We start from the raw sequence: 19,631 nt of genomic DNA, 5'->3' as shown, positions 1-19,631 counted from the left end.
GAGGTTGATAAATTGAGTACCAGTGAAACACTGGAGTCAATGTAATCAACTAGCCACCTTCCCCAAAATTTCAGGCCTTGTGCCTGTAGTAGAAAGGATTATTATTATTATTAATACTAAAACGGTGAACCAGCAGAATGGTTAGCACGCCAGGTGAAATGCTTAGTGGTATTTCACCTGTCTCTATATTATGAGTTCAAATTCAGCTAAGGTCGACTTTGCTTTTGATCCTTTCGGGGTTGATAAATTAAGTAGCTGTTGAGTACTGGGGTTGATATAATTAACTTAACCCCAAATTTCAGGCCTAGTGCCTATAATAGAAAGGATTATTATTATTAATACTTACAACAAATTCAAGTCCTGGAATATGGAACTGTGCCTCTGATGTCAAATTATCTGAGCAAGGGATTGCTAATAAATAGCCAAGCTGCACAATAAAATAAAGGTAATTTAAGTAAATTTGGCAATTTTCTTAAATTATTGATAAATAAGAATACATATATGATATTTTGACCACAAAAAATCCAAATTATTGGTTGGCATTATTGTTACAGTTCATTTCTCATAATAAAGCCTATTAGAAATTATTTAAGTTTTCTCTATCCAAAATTCAAACTGATTTCCTAAAAAGTGTCAGGGGTCATTTATTTAACCTTTCCACATTCACATTATTCTATCAAATGTAATACTTATTTATTCACGGAGTGGTTGGCGTAAGGAAGGGCATCCATCTGTAGAAACATTGCCAGATCAGACTGGAGCCTGAAGCAGCCTTCTGGCTTCCCAGACCCCGGTCGAACTGTCCAACCCATGCTAGCATGGAAAGCGGACGCTAAACAATGATGATGATGATGATGATGATGATGATGATGATGAAAGCATGATTTCATACCTTCAAGATTTTATTGCTGTGATTGTTTATTTTCAGACTGACATTGTAGGGTAGGTGTGTGAGGTTGGATCTGGCCAGTTTGAACATAAAACAGGTCAAATATTGGGGCCAGATAGGTCCAGTTGAAATGCTAAAGGATTCAGTCAAGACAGCTCTCAGGTTTGATGATAAGTAAATTAGTGTGTGTGTGTGTGCTTGTGTGTGTGTGGAAAAACTTGTACTTGTGTAGTTAGTGTGCAGGTCACCTTAATACACATATGTGTGTGTATGCTTCATTACTCTTTAAGTATGTGCATGAGCATTCCATATGTACATGCAATTGCATGGATGTGGTCAACCCTGGAACGTCAAATGGATAATCCATGGAATGTTTTACTAAGTTTCACGATACCATTAATTGACTATATTTGAGGTGCAACGTAGTTTGTATTGTTTTTTTCTTGCAGAATCCCAGCATTTCTGGGCTTCTATGTAAATCTGTTGTTACATAGCCCTGTGTTCCTATGATAATCAGCACAAATGGAAATCTACAGCCTGGATATAAAAGCTGTAAGTTTCTCACTTGTGTGTATGTGTGTATACATATATGTATGTGTGTGTATATGAGTGTGTGTGTGTGTTTTGCTGACGAATATATATGTTTCTTTTTTTTTTCTTTTTTCACCCTTTTCAAGCCTAGCCAGGCACGTGGGCTCGGTTTCCCGGTTTCTATGGCATATATGTTCCCCCCAACTGGACGGGATGCCAGTCCATCGCAGTGTTCCTCAAGAAACAAGAAGAGAGAGTGAGAGAAAGTTGGGGTGAAAGAGTACAACAGGGGTTGCCACGACTCCCTGCCAGAGCCTCGTGGAGCTTTTAGGTGTTTTCGCCCAATAAACACACACAACGCCCGGTCTGGGAATCGAAACTGCGATCCTCCGACTGCGAGTTCGCTGCCCTAACCACTGGGCCATTGCGCCTCCACATATATATATGTTTCAGCAAAAGGAAAACATACACACCAGTAAGAAAACTAATAAACAGGTGCATTTAAACAAAAAACACCTTGTTATATTTATTTGACCCAACTTCCACAAATGTCATTTGTTGATCTTGTTATGAGGAATGTAGCGAAGCAATAATTGGTTCACTGGGATCTTATAACAAACGATGCTGTCATTCATAAATGGTTTTTCATTAATAGAAGAAAAGCTAAAAGTAGCAACAAGCAACAACAAAGTCAGAAGTAAAGAACACAACCAACCTGTGGTAAATATACAACATTACATTCTGTTATATCTTCACTAAGATGATTCAGTTCCTCCTTAGCAACTTCTGTCATGAATGATGGTAAACCATTGTAGGTTCTTTTCTCTGAAGAGTAATCAATAAAGTAATTAATTAATATATTTATCATTATTTTCAGATTGACATGTGGTGCAATAATTGCTGATACTCTCCTCTAATATACTTTAAAAGTGGAACATAAAAACCATGTGGTGATGGTGGTAGTGGGGATAGGGGGAGGTGATGGTGATGGTGGTGGTGATGATGATGATGTTGATGATGAATGCCACACATTTCCTACAGTCAGGATGTCATCCATGTAACACTGACTCACTACACATATATGTGACAATCCCAAAAATATGTCACTAATGCATCTTACATTTTCTCAGTCATACACACACACACATATATATATGGCAACAATACATGTCAACCATTCTTTTGTTACACACACCTCTTCAATGGCCCCAACCACAAAAATAAAGAAAAAAAAATCATGTAGCCCAACATGAACGGATAAATTTAGCATGTAGCCATCAGAAGGAAATCAACTACCAACACTCTATGAATTTTATTTTTTTATTTTTTATTTTATCTAGTTTCAGCTCACAAGCTGTGGCCATGCTGGGGCACTATTGGTAAGAGAAACATGAGAACTTCCAGGAAAGATTGATTCACTTTAGTTATTTCAATTTATGTTCTTTTCTCATGACTATATCATCTTATAAATAATTGAAACTGGTGGCATATTTTGATAAAAATGTAAATATTTTCTTTCTTTTGTCCATGACAAAGTTCTCAAAGCATTTTCTCTTATTTTTTGTTTTTTTAAATACATATTTGTGTGTGTGTGTGTGTACACATTCACTGCTAAAAACTTTATTGTAAGTTTTATTCATCTATTACTTATTCCACATTCTGAAGTAACCTATACTGCACACTTCACAGGGAGAGTGGGGGTAGGTGACAGGCACCCTAGGCCCCCAGAATTTTATCAAATGAAAGAGTTAGGCATTAGGAAGGGCACCCACAACAGACAATTGGAGTCTGAACAGCTCCCTGCCAGCCAGCTCCATGTCAAATTGTCCAAACCGTGCCAGCTTGGAAAGCAGACATTAAGCGATGATGAAAGAATGTAACAAACTTAATTGCCATAATACAGGGAATAGAAATTAAAGTATTGAGGAGATGGCTGGACCCCATCAGTGGGGCAAGTGTAAGGTAAATAAGTCATCATCATCATCATCATTGTTTAATGTCCGTTTTTCCATGCTAGCATGGGGTGGACGATTTGACTGAGGACTGGTGAACCAGATGGCTGCACCAGACTCCAGTCTGACCTGGCAGAGTTTCTACACCTGGATACCCTTCCTAATGCCAACCACTCTGAGAGTGTAGTGGGTGCTTTTACATGCTACCAGCACGAGGGCCAGTCAGGCAGTACTGGCAACGGCTGCGCTCAAATGGTGTCTTTTATGTGCCACCTGCACAGGAGCCAGTCCAGCTGTGCACTGGCAACGACCTCGCTCGAATGTTTTTTCACATTCCACCAGCATAAGTGCCAGTAAGACGACACAGGTAATGATCACACTTGAATGGCGTTTTTTACATGCCACTGGCACGGAAGACAATTTGTTGCTCTGGCAACGATCACACTCGGATGGTGCTCTTAGCGCTCCACTAGCACAGATGCCAGTCATCGTATTTGATTTTGATTTCACTTGCCTCAATAGGTCTTTGCAAGCAGAGTTTAATATCCAATGAACGAAAGATACGCATAAGTGGACAAAGAAGGAAGAGGAGAAAAGATGGTGGTAGTGATGGTAACGGTGTGGTGAAGTGAAGGGGGTGCGTGTATCTTTTAATCTTTTACTTGTTTCAGTCATTGGACTGCAGCCATGCTGAAGCACCACCTTGAAGGGGATTCAGCATGACTTCGGTTTTTTCAAGTCTGGTACTTATTCTGTTGGTTGCTTTTGCCAAACTGCTAAGTTACAGGGATGTAAACAAACCAACACTGGTTGTCAAGTGGAGGTGGTGGTGGGATAACAAACACAAAATAGCTATACATGTGGTTTAGTGGTTAGAGTGTTGAACTCATGATTGTAAGATTGTGGTTTCAATTCCTGGACCAGGTTGTGCATTGCGTTCTTGAGCAAAAGACTTCATTTCACATTGCTCCCAGTTCACTCAGCAGGCGAAAATGAGTAATGCTGCGATGGACTGGTATCCCGTCCAACTGCGGAAACCAGCCTTTATGAGTCAACATGACTTGAGAAGGTAACTCTCCCTTTATATATTTATATATACACACACAAACACATGTATGTATATATATATATATATATATATATATGATGGACTTTCCTGTTGTTAGACGACGTATGAGGGATTAACAAATTCTTATCAAACAACCACACAGATCATTTGTTTATAGTGATCAAATGTTTGTGTAGACACAAGCTCACTCCCTCCATCAAATTGACATTACCTGTACAGGTGCAATGGGTATTTTAAATAAAAAACACCTTGTTATATTTATTTGACCCAACTTCCACAATGCAACCCCTTGGTCTAGGAAAACTGACCCCATGATCTTGCAATCATGAGTGAAACACTCTAAGCCCCAAGCCATGCAATGGCTTCCACAGAGTTTCCATCAACCAAATTCCCTGACAAAGCATTATTTGGCTAAGAGCTATAGTAGAAGACACTTGCCCAAGGTACTGCACAATGGGACTGAACCAGAAACCATGTGGTTGCAAAGCAAGCTTCTTAACCACACAACTAAACCTTGTTTACTTGGCAGGATAAACAAAAATACAATAAGTTTCTCTTAAATTTGTATAATTTAAGTAAAGGTAATACAGGTGAGAAGGGAAATTGGAAAGGTGTGCTAAGGTTGAACTAAGAATAAGTGTGCTGGTTTAGCAGAGAAACTGGTAGAGGTCAGGACCAAGTTGACAAGGGAGAGTAAGTAAACTTGGATGTTTGGTTCAGAAGCTCACTTTGGATGACATCTGTGACATGGCTGGTACGCATGAGCAACTGCTGGTCTTCCGTAAACAACTTTGCTCGGACATGTACCTCAGAGGGTAACTTCCTAGGTGCAATGCCAAGGCCAAAGGAGGTGTTTACCCTTTTACTATAACCCCAGGCCCCCAATCTCTGTGAGTGAGTTTGGTAGACAGAAACTGTGCAGAAAGCGGTGAGCTGGCAGAAACGCTAGCACGCCGGGCGAAATGCTTAGCCGTATTTCGTCTGCCGCTACGTTCTGAGTTCAAATCCCGCCGAGGTCGACTTTGCCTTTCATCCTTTCAGGGTTGATTAAATAAGTACCAGTTACGCACTGGAGTCGATATAATCAACTTAATCCTTTTTATCTACCCTTGTTTGTCCCCTGTGTGTAGCCCCTAGTGGGCAGTAAAGAAATAAGAAACTGTGCAGAAACCCACAGTGTGTGTGTGTGTGTAAGTTTTTGAGTATGTATTTATTCCTCCACCACTTGACGACCAGTGTTGGTTTGTTTACATCCCCATAACTTAGTGGTTTGACTAAAATGACAAATGGAATAAGAACCAGATTTAAAAAAAAAAAGGTAATGGGGTTGATTTGTTTGACAAAAACCCTTCAGGCGTTGACTCAGCATAATTGCAGTCCAATTATTGAAACAAGCAAAAGATACATGATAATTCATCAAGTTTGCTCTAATGATAAATGTGTCATTATTCGGATAACAAATCTAATTAAAATAATTACACTGACAATGGTAGCTGCAAATAGAGACAACAACAACAACAGTGGAGGCGCAATGGCCCAGTGGTTAGGGCAGCAGACTCGCGGTCATAAGAATGTGGTTTTGATTTCCAGACCTGGTATTGTGAGTGTTTATTGAGCAAAAACACCTAAGTTCCACGAGGCTCCAGCAGTGGAGGGAGGGGGTGAACCCTGCTGTACTCTTTCACCACAACTTTCTCTCACTCTTTCTTCCTACTTCTGCCACAAAGCAGAGAAACCATGGTGTAACCCACTATGGTGTGGTAAACTTTCAGACCCTTGTCTAGATTGCGAATCCTTCCTACCCCAGGATGGTTCAGCTCTCCACCCGTTAAAAGCCACCGTTTATGGAATGAGGATAATAACGTAGCTTTCGTGCCCGTGCAACCACCAGTCTATCGCGTGAGGTGGGGTGGATCTTTAAGTTGCCACATGCATTCTTAGTAGCTTAGAGTAGGCTCCAATTAGAGATTATTCTTTGTGGCTAATGGCGTGAGTCCTGATTGAAAAGAGGAGGAGGAGGAAGAAGAAGAAGAGGAGACGACGACAACAACAATAACGAGGTTTCAAATTGAGGCACAAGACAATCAAATCCAGGCACGGAGTTAAGTTCAGTGTTCAACTGATCCTTTATTTATCGACCCCAATAGGATGAAAGGCAAAGACGACCTCGGTGGAATTTGAACTCAGAATGCAAGGATGGATAAAATGCCGCTACATTCTGCCTGGTATGCTAACAATTCTGCAAGCTTGCTGCCTTAATGATAATCATTTCTATTATAGACACAAGGCCTGAAATGTGGGGGAAGTGGGGGGAGGGTAGTCGATTATATCGACCCCAGTGTCTCACTGGTACTCATTTATTGACCCTGAAAGGATGAAAGGCAAAGTTAACCTTGGTGGAATTTGAACTCAGAATGTAGGAACAGGTGAAATACCACTAAGCATTTCATCCAGCATCCTAACGATTCTGCCAGCTCACTACCTTAATAATAATAATAATAATAATAATAATAATAATAATAATAATAATGATGATGATAATAATAATCCTTTCTACTATAGGTACAAGGCCTGAAATTCTGAGTGAGGGGAATTAGTCGATTACATCAACCTGTATTTCACTGGTATTTAATTTACTGACCCCGAAAGGATGAAAGGCAAAGTCGACCTCGGTGGAATTTGAACTCAGAATGTTGCAGCAGACGAAATACTGCTAAGCATTTCGCCTGGTATACTAATGGTTCTGCCAGGTCACCACCACCACCACCACAACAACAATAGATGATGATGATGATGATGATGATGACGGTGACGGTGATGGTGACGATGACGATGACGATGATGATGAATGCCCTGATGCAGTACCAGACAGTGGCTCTCATGGCTACTGATCTTAATTGATTGGAAGTCTTATCATGTACATTGTTTTGTCTTGGTATAAAAGATGGGCTACAGCAAATATTCTGCTCAACATCACAGATTTGCTTGTCAGTTGTTGGACCTTAACCAGTTGAGCATGTCCCTTAGTGGCTGACGATATGTGCATCTCTGATCACAAGCAGAAGTAGTGGGGGAGCATCATAGCCATGTGTTGAGAGGGATTCTTTGGGGTTTGGATAATTCACCCCTGGAAATATGGGTGTTTCGTTCAGCATCCTTAAACAACCCTTATTCAGGGACCTTTTGAGTGGGATGGGCTACTCGACCAGAAGAAAATTCTAACCTGCAAGGTCATGAGCTGTTTATCTTGATATGAGATCACCATGTCACGCACATATGGTTGTGATGCATGTGCCTGGTGTACCCTTATCAGACGGGTAGTCATGATGAGTATATTGGGCTTCATATATTTTACCCCAGTGTCACTTTGATGGCATGCATTGCTCTCTCACTCAACAACAACAACAACAACAACGGTTTCAAATTCTGACACAAGGCCAGTGATTTCAAGGGGTTCTGCCAGTTCCCCACCTTAACAATAATAATAATAACAATAATAATAATAATAATATAATAATAATAATAATAATAATGATGATGATGATGATAATAATAATAATAATAATGATGATGATGATGATAATAATAATAATAATAATGATAATAATAATAATAATAATAATAATAATAATAATAATAATAATAATAATGATTTCCTTATTATCTACAAGGGTTTACATGACGAAAAACATTATGGACAGCACAGGACAAGACAAAAAAAAAAGGTGTGTGGATGTGTGTGAGTGGGTGTAGATGTGAGGGTTTTGCATGTAAACAGGATTAATAAAGTTAACAACAAATGAGGACCTTACTGTCATCCAAATTTTGGTCCACATTGGCTTTCACAACAAAGCGATTCTGGGCTTTTGATTCTGTGAAATCGACCTAAAAAAAAAAAAGGAAAATCACTGTTGAATTTTCACATAGGATGGTATTACATGGCAATCTGTTTTGCTTATGCGAAATATGCGGAGAATGTGATGGTGATTTGAATGACGATGGATGAAGATGTGATGCCGCTTACTTTGCCAGCATTGAAATTACTGTGAGATTAAGAAACAGAACCGCTGACCATATATGGTCGTAAGTTCAAATCACACTGCAATTATTGTATTGAATCTCTCTTATCAAGGTAGATAACTCCACTCATACGCCACAGTTGAGTGGTCAGCGGTAGAAAAGAAAAGGATCAGACATGGTTGGATGCCTTAGAAGCTTGCTTTGCAACAGTATGGTTATGAGTTCAGTTTCACTGTACAGCATCTTGGATAAGTGTTTTCTATTATAGCCGATGGTTAATGAACGTCTTGTGAATGAATCTGGGAGATGGAAACTGTGTGGAAGTCAGTCACATGTGTGTGTGTGTGTTTGTTTCCATCACCATCCTTATCGTTCTCAGAAATAGAGAATGATGGAATAAGTACCAGACTTAGAAAAAAAAACGGTAATAATTGTGTTGATCCCTTAAAGTAAAACCCATCAAGGCAATGCCCCAGCATGGCTGCAGTCCAATGAGTGAAACAAGTAAAAGGTAAAGGCCCAACGCACACACACACACAAACACAAGCACACATACACACTCACTCACACACACACATACACACACACAAACACAAGCACACACACACTCATTCACTCACACACACACACACTCACTCACACACACACACTCACACACACTCACTCACTCACACACACACACACTCACTCACACACACACTCACTCACACTCACTCACACACATTCACACACACACACTCACTCAAACACACTCACTCACTCACACATTCACTCACTTACACACACACAAACACAAGCACACACACACACACACGAAAGCAATGGGAATATAAATGATAGGTCTGGGATAAAATAAAACAGCCACAGTGGGGTTGAACCCCTCTATCCCTCCTTACTAGACTACAAAAAACCACCAAGAGAATATGGTGCTTATTATAGACTGAGCTAGACAGAATAATTGATCATGGATTAACAGTACTTTTCAATAGTAGTAAGGTATATTTTTCAGTTAAAAAAATAAGTAATTTTGAGAAAAAGTATCAATATCGACCGCAATGATAACCATAGCAACAGAAATCAGATTATAGCACTTAAAACAATAACACCATTGATTATTGATATAACAACAACATTGACAAGTATTACAATCATAATAACAACAGCAACAACAAAAACAGCAACAGGCCAGTGGCAGCAGTGATAATAACATATCAAAGATTGCAGGGTCAAATTAAAAAAAATAAACTTACTATTTTGTTAATCAAAGAAGCAATTCTGTAAAGATCTTCTGTGAATGTGGAACTTATCTGAAACACACAACAACATATTTTAGGATATAACATCTAAAACACACATTATTTGCAATACATTCTATATCTGTATAGTACAAACTAGTGTATTTGCTGTATAGAAGAGAGGAGTTTCTAGCAGCACAGACCAGTTACTGTTAAGTGCATACTATTTCCTATACACTATAGTCTAAATTCTATATAATATAAACTAGTTTCAATACAGCATAGTCTTATTTTGAAATATTGTAGCAGCTGTATAGTACAATCTAACTCTTTCACAAATCTGAAGGAACCACAGGACAGATACCTATCTCTAGGTTTTGATGAGAGACAAATTTCCCCTGGATAGGAAAGAGACTTCTGTATCATAGATTCACAGGAGGAATTGATTCTACTATAGCAAGCTAACAGATTACTTATGAATTCCATAGAGCTGCCATTATTAATTGGAGTGAGCTTTACCATCCATGAGTGGACTTGGCCAGTAGAAGCTAAAAGACCACCATCTGAGTACCTAATTAAGCAACACTCAATCAACTGACTGACAATGGTCTTCTGCAGTATAATCTAGTGTCTTATATACTTGTAGAATAGTTCTTGCACCCTGACCCTCAATTTAGTGTCAAGATGTTTCCATTTTGTTTTGTTCTTTAAAACATATAAATGCACTCTGCTGGGTGGTTGGTGTTAGAAAGGGCATCCAGCCATATAAGTCTGGTGCAGACTCCTGCCTGGCCGGCTTCTGTCAAACTGTCCAACCATGCCAGCATGGAAGGTGGACGTTAAACAATGAGGAAGATGATGAAGATGATCCTTTTACTGATCAAAACGAAAGGTGTTCTTCCATCAGGCCACATACATTTTCGAAAAATTTTTGGGTAAAATTTTTGGTGAAAATTTTCGGAAAATTTTTGGGTAAAATTTTCGGTGAAAATTTTCTAAAAATTTTTGGGTAAAATTTTCGGTGAAAATTTTCTAAAAGTTTTTGGGGTAAAATTTTCGGTGAAAATTTTCTAAAAATTTTTGGGTAAAATTTTCTAAAAATTTTTGGTGAAAATTTTCTAAAAATTTTTGGGGAAAATTTTCTAGGTATAATTTTCGGAAAATTTTTGTGTAAAATTTTCTAAAAATTTTTGGGTAAAATTTTCTAAAAGATTTTGGGTAAAATTTTCAGCAAAAATTTTTGGGTAAAACTTTCGGTGAAAATTTTCTAAAAATTTTTGGTGAAAACTTTCAAAAAATTTTTGGGTAAAATTTTCATCATCATCATCATTTAGCGTCCGCTTTCCATGCTAGCATGGGTTGGACGGTTCAACTGGGGTCTGTGAAGCTGGAAGGCTTCGTCAGGCCCAGTCAGATCTGGCAGTGTTTCTACGGCTGGATGCCCTTCCTAACGCCAACCACTCCGTGAGTGTAGTGGGTGCTGTTTGCGTGCCACCCGCACAGGTGCCAGACAGAGCTGGCAAACGGCCACGAACGGATGGTGCTTTTACGTGTCACCGAAACTTACTGTTAACAAAAGTCAGGATGCGTGGCATTCAGTTATTCCATAAATAAAAAATGCATGAAATGATACCGAATGTTCATGTAGAACAGACACAAGAAGCCTAATACTGCATCAGTTATCGACCGAAATATGCTACTACCTTAAACGATAAAACTAGGAACTTCGAATATCGGCGGCACTTGCAAGATTTGCGGAGAATTAGGGCTAAGGCAAATAAAATAATACAGGTTGTACGTACGAAATTAAACAACAGTAATTTAAAACAATAGACAAATTTCTATCGTCTGCTTTTGTGCCACTGGATGCCCAGCGTGCTGGCCTACCTTCTTCTCTCTTCTCAGTTCTGTTCTTTATATCTATTTGAGGATTTCTCCCAGCCGTTAATCGATCATTCTCATGTTTGGCCCCAAGGCTATGTTTATTTATTCATTGGTTGCGTCTATCGTTTCAAATTACTGCTGTTAACTTTTGTCTATTTCACGTATCCAGTGGATGCAATAACCACTAATGTCCAACCACGTTTCGACGTTTCAACTAAAGAGATTTCATGGTCTTTCAAATGAAGATGTGTACAAGAGTGTTTTTGTAGGTGGCCTGTACCTCATATACATGGTCTTTGGGAATCTTCTTATCTGGTATACATACTTCTGGTATGTGTGCGTGTGCGTACGTGCATGCGTATGTATGTATGTATATAAATGATCAGAAACACAAACTCTCAGCTCACTCTTCAATATGTATATTCAAATTTGTTGGTAGAATAAGAGTATTTGAATACTGAATACAATATTGTTGAGATATTATAAAATGCTTACCTTTTTAAAGACAGAAATTTGTTGGTCTTGTGCTTTACAGATGTCTGCTAAGTAAATTGCATGGTATACTGTCTGTCAAGAGAGAATATATTTTTTGTCAAGCATAAGAATAATTTATTTTGCTGTTATCAAGGTGCAGGTGCAAAAACAAGGTATATTTAAAAGAGAATTAAAAGTAAATATCTGGTAGCGACTAAAACTATGTCGCCTAGTTGATGTTGTGTACCATTGTCCTTTGTTAGTTACAAAGGATCTCACAGGCCAGTGCGAAAGATCTAAATATCAACAAAAGAGCCTCTACATTGTCAAACAACTTTCAATAAATAGCAGCTAAATCTCAAATTCCATTCCTACTGTCTTAAAAAAAAAATACTCATAAATATGGTGCTCCAGCATGGCTGCAGCTGTGTGGCTGAAAAGCACAAAAGAAACAAAAGTACAAAAATACAGGATGGTGATGGCTTTTAATCATAGTTGTGCTTAATTGGAGTTGACATGGAAAGCAGAGGCAACAAGATTCAGCAGTCAGTATAAGCCATGTGAACTCCCATCCTACTTAATAGCAGCCTATTTTTACTTCCTTAGACATTTTATTTATAGAAAACTCTTAAGTTCCATTCATCAATTGAACCTGTTTCTGTCATTTCTTAAGTCTTAAATAGGTGGCCTTTAACAACTTGGACCATTGCAGGAATGTATATACAATTTCCTGTGGGTGTATGTGTATGTGTGTGTGTATGTGTGTGCATGTGTATACACACGTGTCAAGCAGTGCTGTCATCATCATAGCATTCACCTCTCTGTATTTGTTGCATCATTGCAAGGATTAGACAATTTCATTGAGGCAGATTTTCCCATGGTTGGATGCCTTTCTTGTGGCTAACCCTCTTTCCAAGGCCAGGCATGTTTTCAAAAAAGATAGAAAACGAATGACATGGTTTGTATGACAGTCATGATTAGTTGTAACCATTACGATTGCATAAACACAAACATATACATATATCTACAGCTGTTAATTTGTCCATATATACATATATATATATAAATTCCTTTCTACTCTAGGCAAAAGGCCCAAAATGTTTGGGGAGGGGGCCAGTCGATTAGATCAACCCCGATAGGATGAAAAGCAAAGTCAAACTTGACAGAATTTGAACTCAGAACCTAAAGACTGATGAAATACCACTAAGCATTTTGCCCGGTGTGCTAATGCTTCTGCCACCTTGCCACCTTATACAATATATATAAATTGAAACAAAGAAATATTTTTAATATTCAGGATATTAATAAAAAAATTTAAACATCACATCCAGTACTTTGTATGTAATATAATGAGACATTTTTAGATTGAATTTCAGAATATTCATAATATTCCACCAATCAACAAAAAGGCTGGCCAGGCAGCAAAAACCCTGCGAGAGTCAAGTCTGTTGGTTCGAGGAGCACAACTATTCAACTCCATTCCGGTACATGTCAGAAATCTATCAGGATGCAGTGTGGAATCATTCAAATTGCAGCTGGATAGATACTTAAGCACCATTAGAGATGAACCCCATCTCCCAGGATATACACAACGAGCACAAACTGACTCAAACTCGCTCCTACACATGTCAAAATTAAACAGAGAATACAACCTGGCAACCACACCAGACTCTGAGGGTGGAGTCTTCGACTTGGCCTGAGCATGGACTCAAACTCAAATGAAATGAAATGAATACAAATTTTTGTCTTTAAAAAATAGGGGGGAAATAAAAAAAACAGAAGCTGTTTCACAAACATGTTACTTTCCAATGACTTCATATCAACAATTATGAGCTAAGTTTTGCAGTATTTAATAAAAAATTGACAGGCATGATCTCCTCCAATGTGGGTATACTTACAAAGATGTAATGAGTATTTAATATATTATCACCATCATAGAATATCTTATCATTATTAAAATGATTTCATCTCTTTGTTACACATTGGTCAGGTTGGACAACAGATACAACTCCCTTCTGATTATCTGACTTGAATATGGCCATAACAATAAGCATCCTCATAATTTAATGCCCATCTTCCATAACAGCATGAGTTGGATGGTTTGAGAGGAGTTGGCAAGCCAAAGGGCTGCACCAAACCTCGCTGTCTCATTGGATGTTCTTCCTAATGCCAAACGCTTTACACAGTGGATGGACAAGGTGCTTTTTACATGGTACCAGCACCAGTGAGATCTGCTTTGGCATTGAGGTACACATCTCTTTCTCTTTTACTTGTTTCAGTCATTTGACTGCGGCCATGCTGGAGCACCACCTTTAGTCGAGCAAATCGACCCCGGGACTTATTCTTTGTAAGCCCAGTACTTATTCTACCGGTCTCTTTTGCCGAACCGCTAAGTGACGGGGACGTAAACACACCAGCATCGGTTGTCAAGCAATGCTAGGGGGACAAACACACACACACATACACACATATATACGACAGGCTTCTTTCAGTTTCCGTCTACCAAATCCACTGACAAGGCATTGGTCGGCCCGGGGCTATAGCAGAAGACACTTGCCCAAGATGCCATGCAGTGGGACTGAACCTGGAACCATGTGGTTGGTTAGCAAGCTACTTACCACACAGCCACTCCTGTGCCTACATATATTTAATCATGAAAGAATGAAAAGAATTTATATTCAAAAGAAAAGCAAGAACAAGATTTAGTTTTTACCTTATACAATCTTTGCCAATCTCCAATTGATACCTGAGCCTGCTTCATTCGGCTTAATATTCGCTGTTTGATTTGAAATTGAGAAACATTAGAAAATTCATAGAAAAGAATCAATCTAGGCTCAAAAAGTAATTTTTTTATGCTTCAGCAACTGGTTTATATTCTCTTATAGTCTACAATTTTTTAAAATGTATCACACAAAGAGAAAATGTAGTTCTTGATATGGATAAATATGAGACGGTCACAGCTTGAAATCTTTTCATTATAGGTCTGCTCAATCAGTGTTGACCTGGGGTTAAACAGTATGAACTACAGTATCTCACAATGTACTACAATGTGCAAGAAACTGCCACAGCTGATTGCAGATTATCAAATGTGCTATAAGACAACCATGGTGTACTAATGTCTGTTGATGTACTATTATGTTTTATGACAAGCTGTAGCACCTTGTTGGCCCTGCCTACCTGAAATTGGAAACCAAATCCACCAGATTGTAGATTGTCAAGCAAGCAAGAAATCCCTTGTGTTTACATCTCCACACCAGATGATTAATGGAAAACACTTGACCTCCTAGGACCTTGCTGGTCACCAAAAGGTTAATCCTTTGTTTAGAATTTGACCTACATTCTAGCATCATCTATATAACAGAGACCATTTCCTTTCTTGACCTCTTTTGTGTCAGCCATGACCAGGGGCTTCATCCTTCAGTCACCATACAAAGAGAAGCTGAAATCAAGAAAGGACAATGCCACCTTTATCCTTTCTTCCTCTTTTGTCAGCACCATGCATTCCCTACTCTTTCTCTCTCTATTAGCAGAATGCATCTTCCACAATATCGACTACCAACCAGAAGCTAAACCACTTGTCACTGTTGACTACAATTACTGCTGTCTTACTAACCACTTGCCAGGCAAATAAAAGATGTAAATAATATTCCTTCCTTTTGGGTGTTATTCTTTGATGTTCTTCCCTGGTGTCCCCATTATGAGAACCTATCATCAACAAGCCTTACATACAGACCTCACATCTCCATACTACATTTGGCAGATGGCTGCATCTTACCAAAACAAAACATAGCAGCTGCAAAGCATCATTAAACAATCTAATAAAATATACCTAAATGCATTAATGTTTATGATGCCAATTCACCTGAAACCATCCATTTCAAAGTGTTTATATTTATACTAGCAGTATCGCCTGGCGTTGCTCAGGTTTGTAAGGGAAATAACTATATAAGCATTTTTAGAGAGTTATAGCCAAAAAATAGCAAAAAAATGCATTAAAAATGGAAAAAAAATGATGGTAAATTTTTTTTTAAAGAGTTATTTCCCTTATATAATAGCGAAAAAATGCATTAAAATGGAAAAAAATGATGGTAAATTTTTTTTTAAATTGTAAACTCATCGTAGACACGCGCTAATACCCAGAAGGGCTCGATATGAATCACAACTATAAGATACCCGGTTTTGGTTAAACTGCACCGCAAAATGTGGGAGTAGTTAGGAATCTAAATCGTAGGAGACAGACACACAACTTCACTTTTATATATAAAGATTTGAAGCTTCCACCATAATATTTGTTGTGTTCTAAACATCAGTTTTGGATATCAATAAATGAAAATATTAGTTTATTTAACAAAGTCTCTTAAAATTCTTGATTTATTTAATCCTTTCAATTGGAATAAGGTGGAGGTGCGTGGCTTAGTGGTTAGGGTGTCAGCATCATGATCATAAGATTGTGGTTTCGATTCCTGGACCGGGTGGCGTTTTGTGTTCTTGAGCAAAACACTTCATTTCACGATGCTCCACTCCACTCAGCTGGCAAAAATGAGTAACGCTGCGATGGACTGGCGTCCCGTCCAGCTGGGGAATACATATGCCATTGAAACCAGGAAACCGGGCCCATGAGCCTGCCTAGGCTTTAAAAGGGTGCATTTATTTTTATTATTGGAATATACCGATAGTGTTTCAATTAATTTTGAAAATAATGAAGAAGTTAATAAAATGATTTTCTCATTCATCATCATCATCATCATCGTTTAACGTCTGTTTTCCATGCTAGCATGGGTTGGACGGTTCGACTGGGGCCTGAAAAGCCAGGGGGCTGCACCAGGCTCCAGTCTGATCTGGCAGTGTTTCTACAGCTGGATGCCCTTCCTAACACCAACCACTCCGTGAGTGTAGTGGGTGCTTTTTACGTGCCACCGGCACAGAAGCCAGTCAAGGCAGTGCTGGCATCGGCCACATTCGAATGGTGCTTTTTATGTGCCACCGGCACAGGTATCACAACTACAATTTCCATTTTATATTTATTTTGATGTTGATGTACTTGACTCAATAGGTCTCCTCAAGTACAGCAGGTCACCCTATGATCCAAGGTAAGCATAGCAGGTCGTTCTGCAATCCAAGGTACTTTGGATGGGCTGGGGCTATGCGAAACTGGTGCAGGAAGCAGCCCGTGTCCTTGTAGTCACAGCATATCTCCGTCTTTCGTCATTGTGAGGCCCAACGTTCGAAGGTCATGCTTGACTACCTCATCCCATGTCTTCCTGGGTCTACCTCTCCCCCTGATACCTTCAACTGTTTGGGTGTAGCACTTCTTCACACATCTCTCCTTATCCATCTGCAGTACAAGACCATACCAGCGCAAACGTCTCTCTTGCACACCACATCTGATGCTTCTTATGTCCAGCATTTCTCTCAGGGTGCTTACACTCTGTTGTGTGTGCACACTGACATTACACATCCAATGGATCATGCTAGCTTCATTTCTTTCAAGTCTACGCATGTCCTCTGCAGTCACAGCCCATGTTTCACTACCGTGAAGCATGGCAGTTTGCACACATGCATCGTACAATCTATCTTTCACTCTGAGCGAGAGACCCTTTGTCGCCAGTAGGGGTTGGAGCTTTCTAAACTTTGTCCAGGCTATTTGTATTCTAGTGGTGACACTCTCTGAGCATCCACCCCCACTACTAACTTGGTCACCCAGGTAGCAGAAACTATCAACTACTTCTAGTTTCTTCCCCTGGAGTGTGATGGAATCTGTTTTCTGAGTACCTGTGGTGTCTATTGCCCCTGTGCATCTGCCGCACATGAAAGCTATCTTCAATAGGCATGGCTGTGTGGTAAGGAGCTTGCTTCCCAGCTACATGGTTCTGGGTTCAGTCCCACTGGGTGACATCTTGGGCAGGTGTCTTCTATTATAGTCTCGGGCTGACCAAAGCCTTGTGAGTGGATTTGGTAGATGGAAACTGAAAGAAGCCCCTCATATAGATATATATGTGTATATATATGTATATGTGTCTGTGTTTGTCCCCCACCACCATCACTTGACAACTAATGTTGGTGTCTTTATGTCCTTGTAACTTAGCAGTTCAGGAAAAGAGACCAATAGAATAATTAATAGGCTTACAAAGAATGAGTCCCGGGGTCAATTTGTTTGACTAAAAGCGGTACTCCAGCATGGCCACAGTCAAATGACTGAAATTAGTAAAAGGATAAAAGAATAAAAGTAAATATAGCAATTACACAAATGAAATCCTTCGTTACACATTAATTGAAAAACTACAAAAAGGTAAGCTTATAAATTTAAACAGATTAGAGAATATAGGAGAGTGCAAACCTACAGAGATACTTCGGATATGCAGTAAGCATCCTTCAAGACTTCGGACAATGTCACTTTGGCACTTGTTGATAAAGTAGGCAATGGCACTGTGGCGCTGTTGAAGAATTTCTACATTTTTTGTAGGACTTAAAAACCAGCGTCTTGAAATAAGAAAAATAACTAAGAGCATTAGAATCAATGTTTAAGATGAAAAAATCGGTCGAGAACTATTTTATTGTTATTGATTTGTCCCAGGATAACCAAGAATTACTGGACTTATGATCAAAAGCATGTCACTTATAAGCATTCTATGTATTTTCAGATATGCTGTAATTAGAATGGCATTATGCAATGTGTCCCTTCATTTTTAAGATGTGAACTGAGGGAGAATTAGGTTACTATTTCTAGTATCTGTGGTAAATAGTGTCATTTCTTCAGACTTCATAATCAGAAATATCCATCAATGGATACTAAGTTCTAAATTCTTCAGGAAAAAGTCTTTAAATGCTATGTGGTGGAGTTTCAGGCGAATACTGCAACTCCAAGAGACAATTATCAACTTACAATGTTCTTGATGTTGTTGTTTGGCAAAAGGTCAGCCCTGATCAAACAAACATACGAACAAAGGCAAACAACACTTCTATGTAGGTGACAGGACATACTATGCATCTGGTAAAGTGCTCTGTTGGCTTACAACAGGATGAAGTAAGCTAATGAAGTGTCATTCCTATACAAGATTGGCAAACATCTCAGTCATGTAACATTACGGAGGCCACGAGGAGAGCCCAGTATATTCTCATCCACTCAGTAAAACAGTTGTAGTGAAGTATTCTTCTCAAGTTAGATTCAATCAATAGGCTTGTTCCCCCCACCCCCCACTACTCAATATCTATACTGTGACTACAAGCGAAAGAGTGATCCAGAACATGTTTACCTTAGTAATTTGCTGCCAAGTTGAGATTTGCATCTGTTGAGAATTCCTGAAAAATTTCAAAAAATATAAAATCGAAATTAAAATAATACCAAAACTTATGTAATAAAAATATATAACAATGATTGTTTTTAGGACAGAAAGCCACAAACTGTTTGGAGAGCAAAATAGGACTGTGTGATGGTCATCCCTTTCCAAAAGACATTTGCAGTGTACTTGAAGGGAATTAACTTCAAGTGGAAATCAAACCAGGATAGTGACTATCCTTGCTAGGACATAAGGTTTTGCCTAATGGTAATTAATAATCAATAGAAATTACCAATGATA

General features: G+C 38.8%; 1 protein-coding gene across 4 annotated transcripts in view; it reads right to left on the bottom strand.

Moving 5' to 3' along the window:
- Positions 1 to 19,631, bottom strand: part of LOC115214888 (mutS protein homolog 5-like) — a 281,559-nt gene that overhangs the window by 18,683 nt on the left and 243,245 nt on the right. For all 4 annotated transcript variants that reach the window (XM_036505640.1, XM_036505639.1, XM_029783919.2 and 1 more), the window contains exons 9-16: positions 19,308 to 19,353; positions 18,396 to 18,534; positions 14,768 to 14,830; positions 12,076 to 12,147; positions 9,712 to 9,768; positions 8,254 to 8,326; positions 2,136 to 2,245; positions 347 to 427 (exon numbers count right to left, since the gene is read on the bottom strand). In XM_036505640.1, coding sequence (XP_036361533.1) covers positions 347 to 427; positions 2,136 to 2,245; positions 8,254 to 8,326; positions 9,712 to 9,768; positions 12,076 to 12,147; positions 14,768 to 14,830; positions 18,396 to 18,534; positions 19,308 to 19,353 — 641 coding nt within the window. The remainder of the gene's footprint in view (positions 1 to 346; positions 428 to 2,135; positions 2,246 to 8,253; positions 8,327 to 9,711; positions 9,769 to 12,075; positions 12,148 to 14,767; positions 14,831 to 18,395; positions 18,535 to 19,307; positions 19,354 to 19,631) is intronic.

This window comes from Octopus sinensis, linkage group LG8, assembly GCF_006345805.1.
Source record: "Octopus sinensis linkage group LG8, ASM634580v1, whole genome shotgun sequence".
NCBI classification, from domain to species: domain Eukaryota; kingdom Metazoa; phylum Mollusca; class Cephalopoda; order Octopoda; family Octopodidae; genus Octopus; species Octopus sinensis.
The sequence above is the reverse complement of the archived record's forward strand: the minus strand, read 5'-3'. Positions and strand labels throughout refer to the sequence as shown.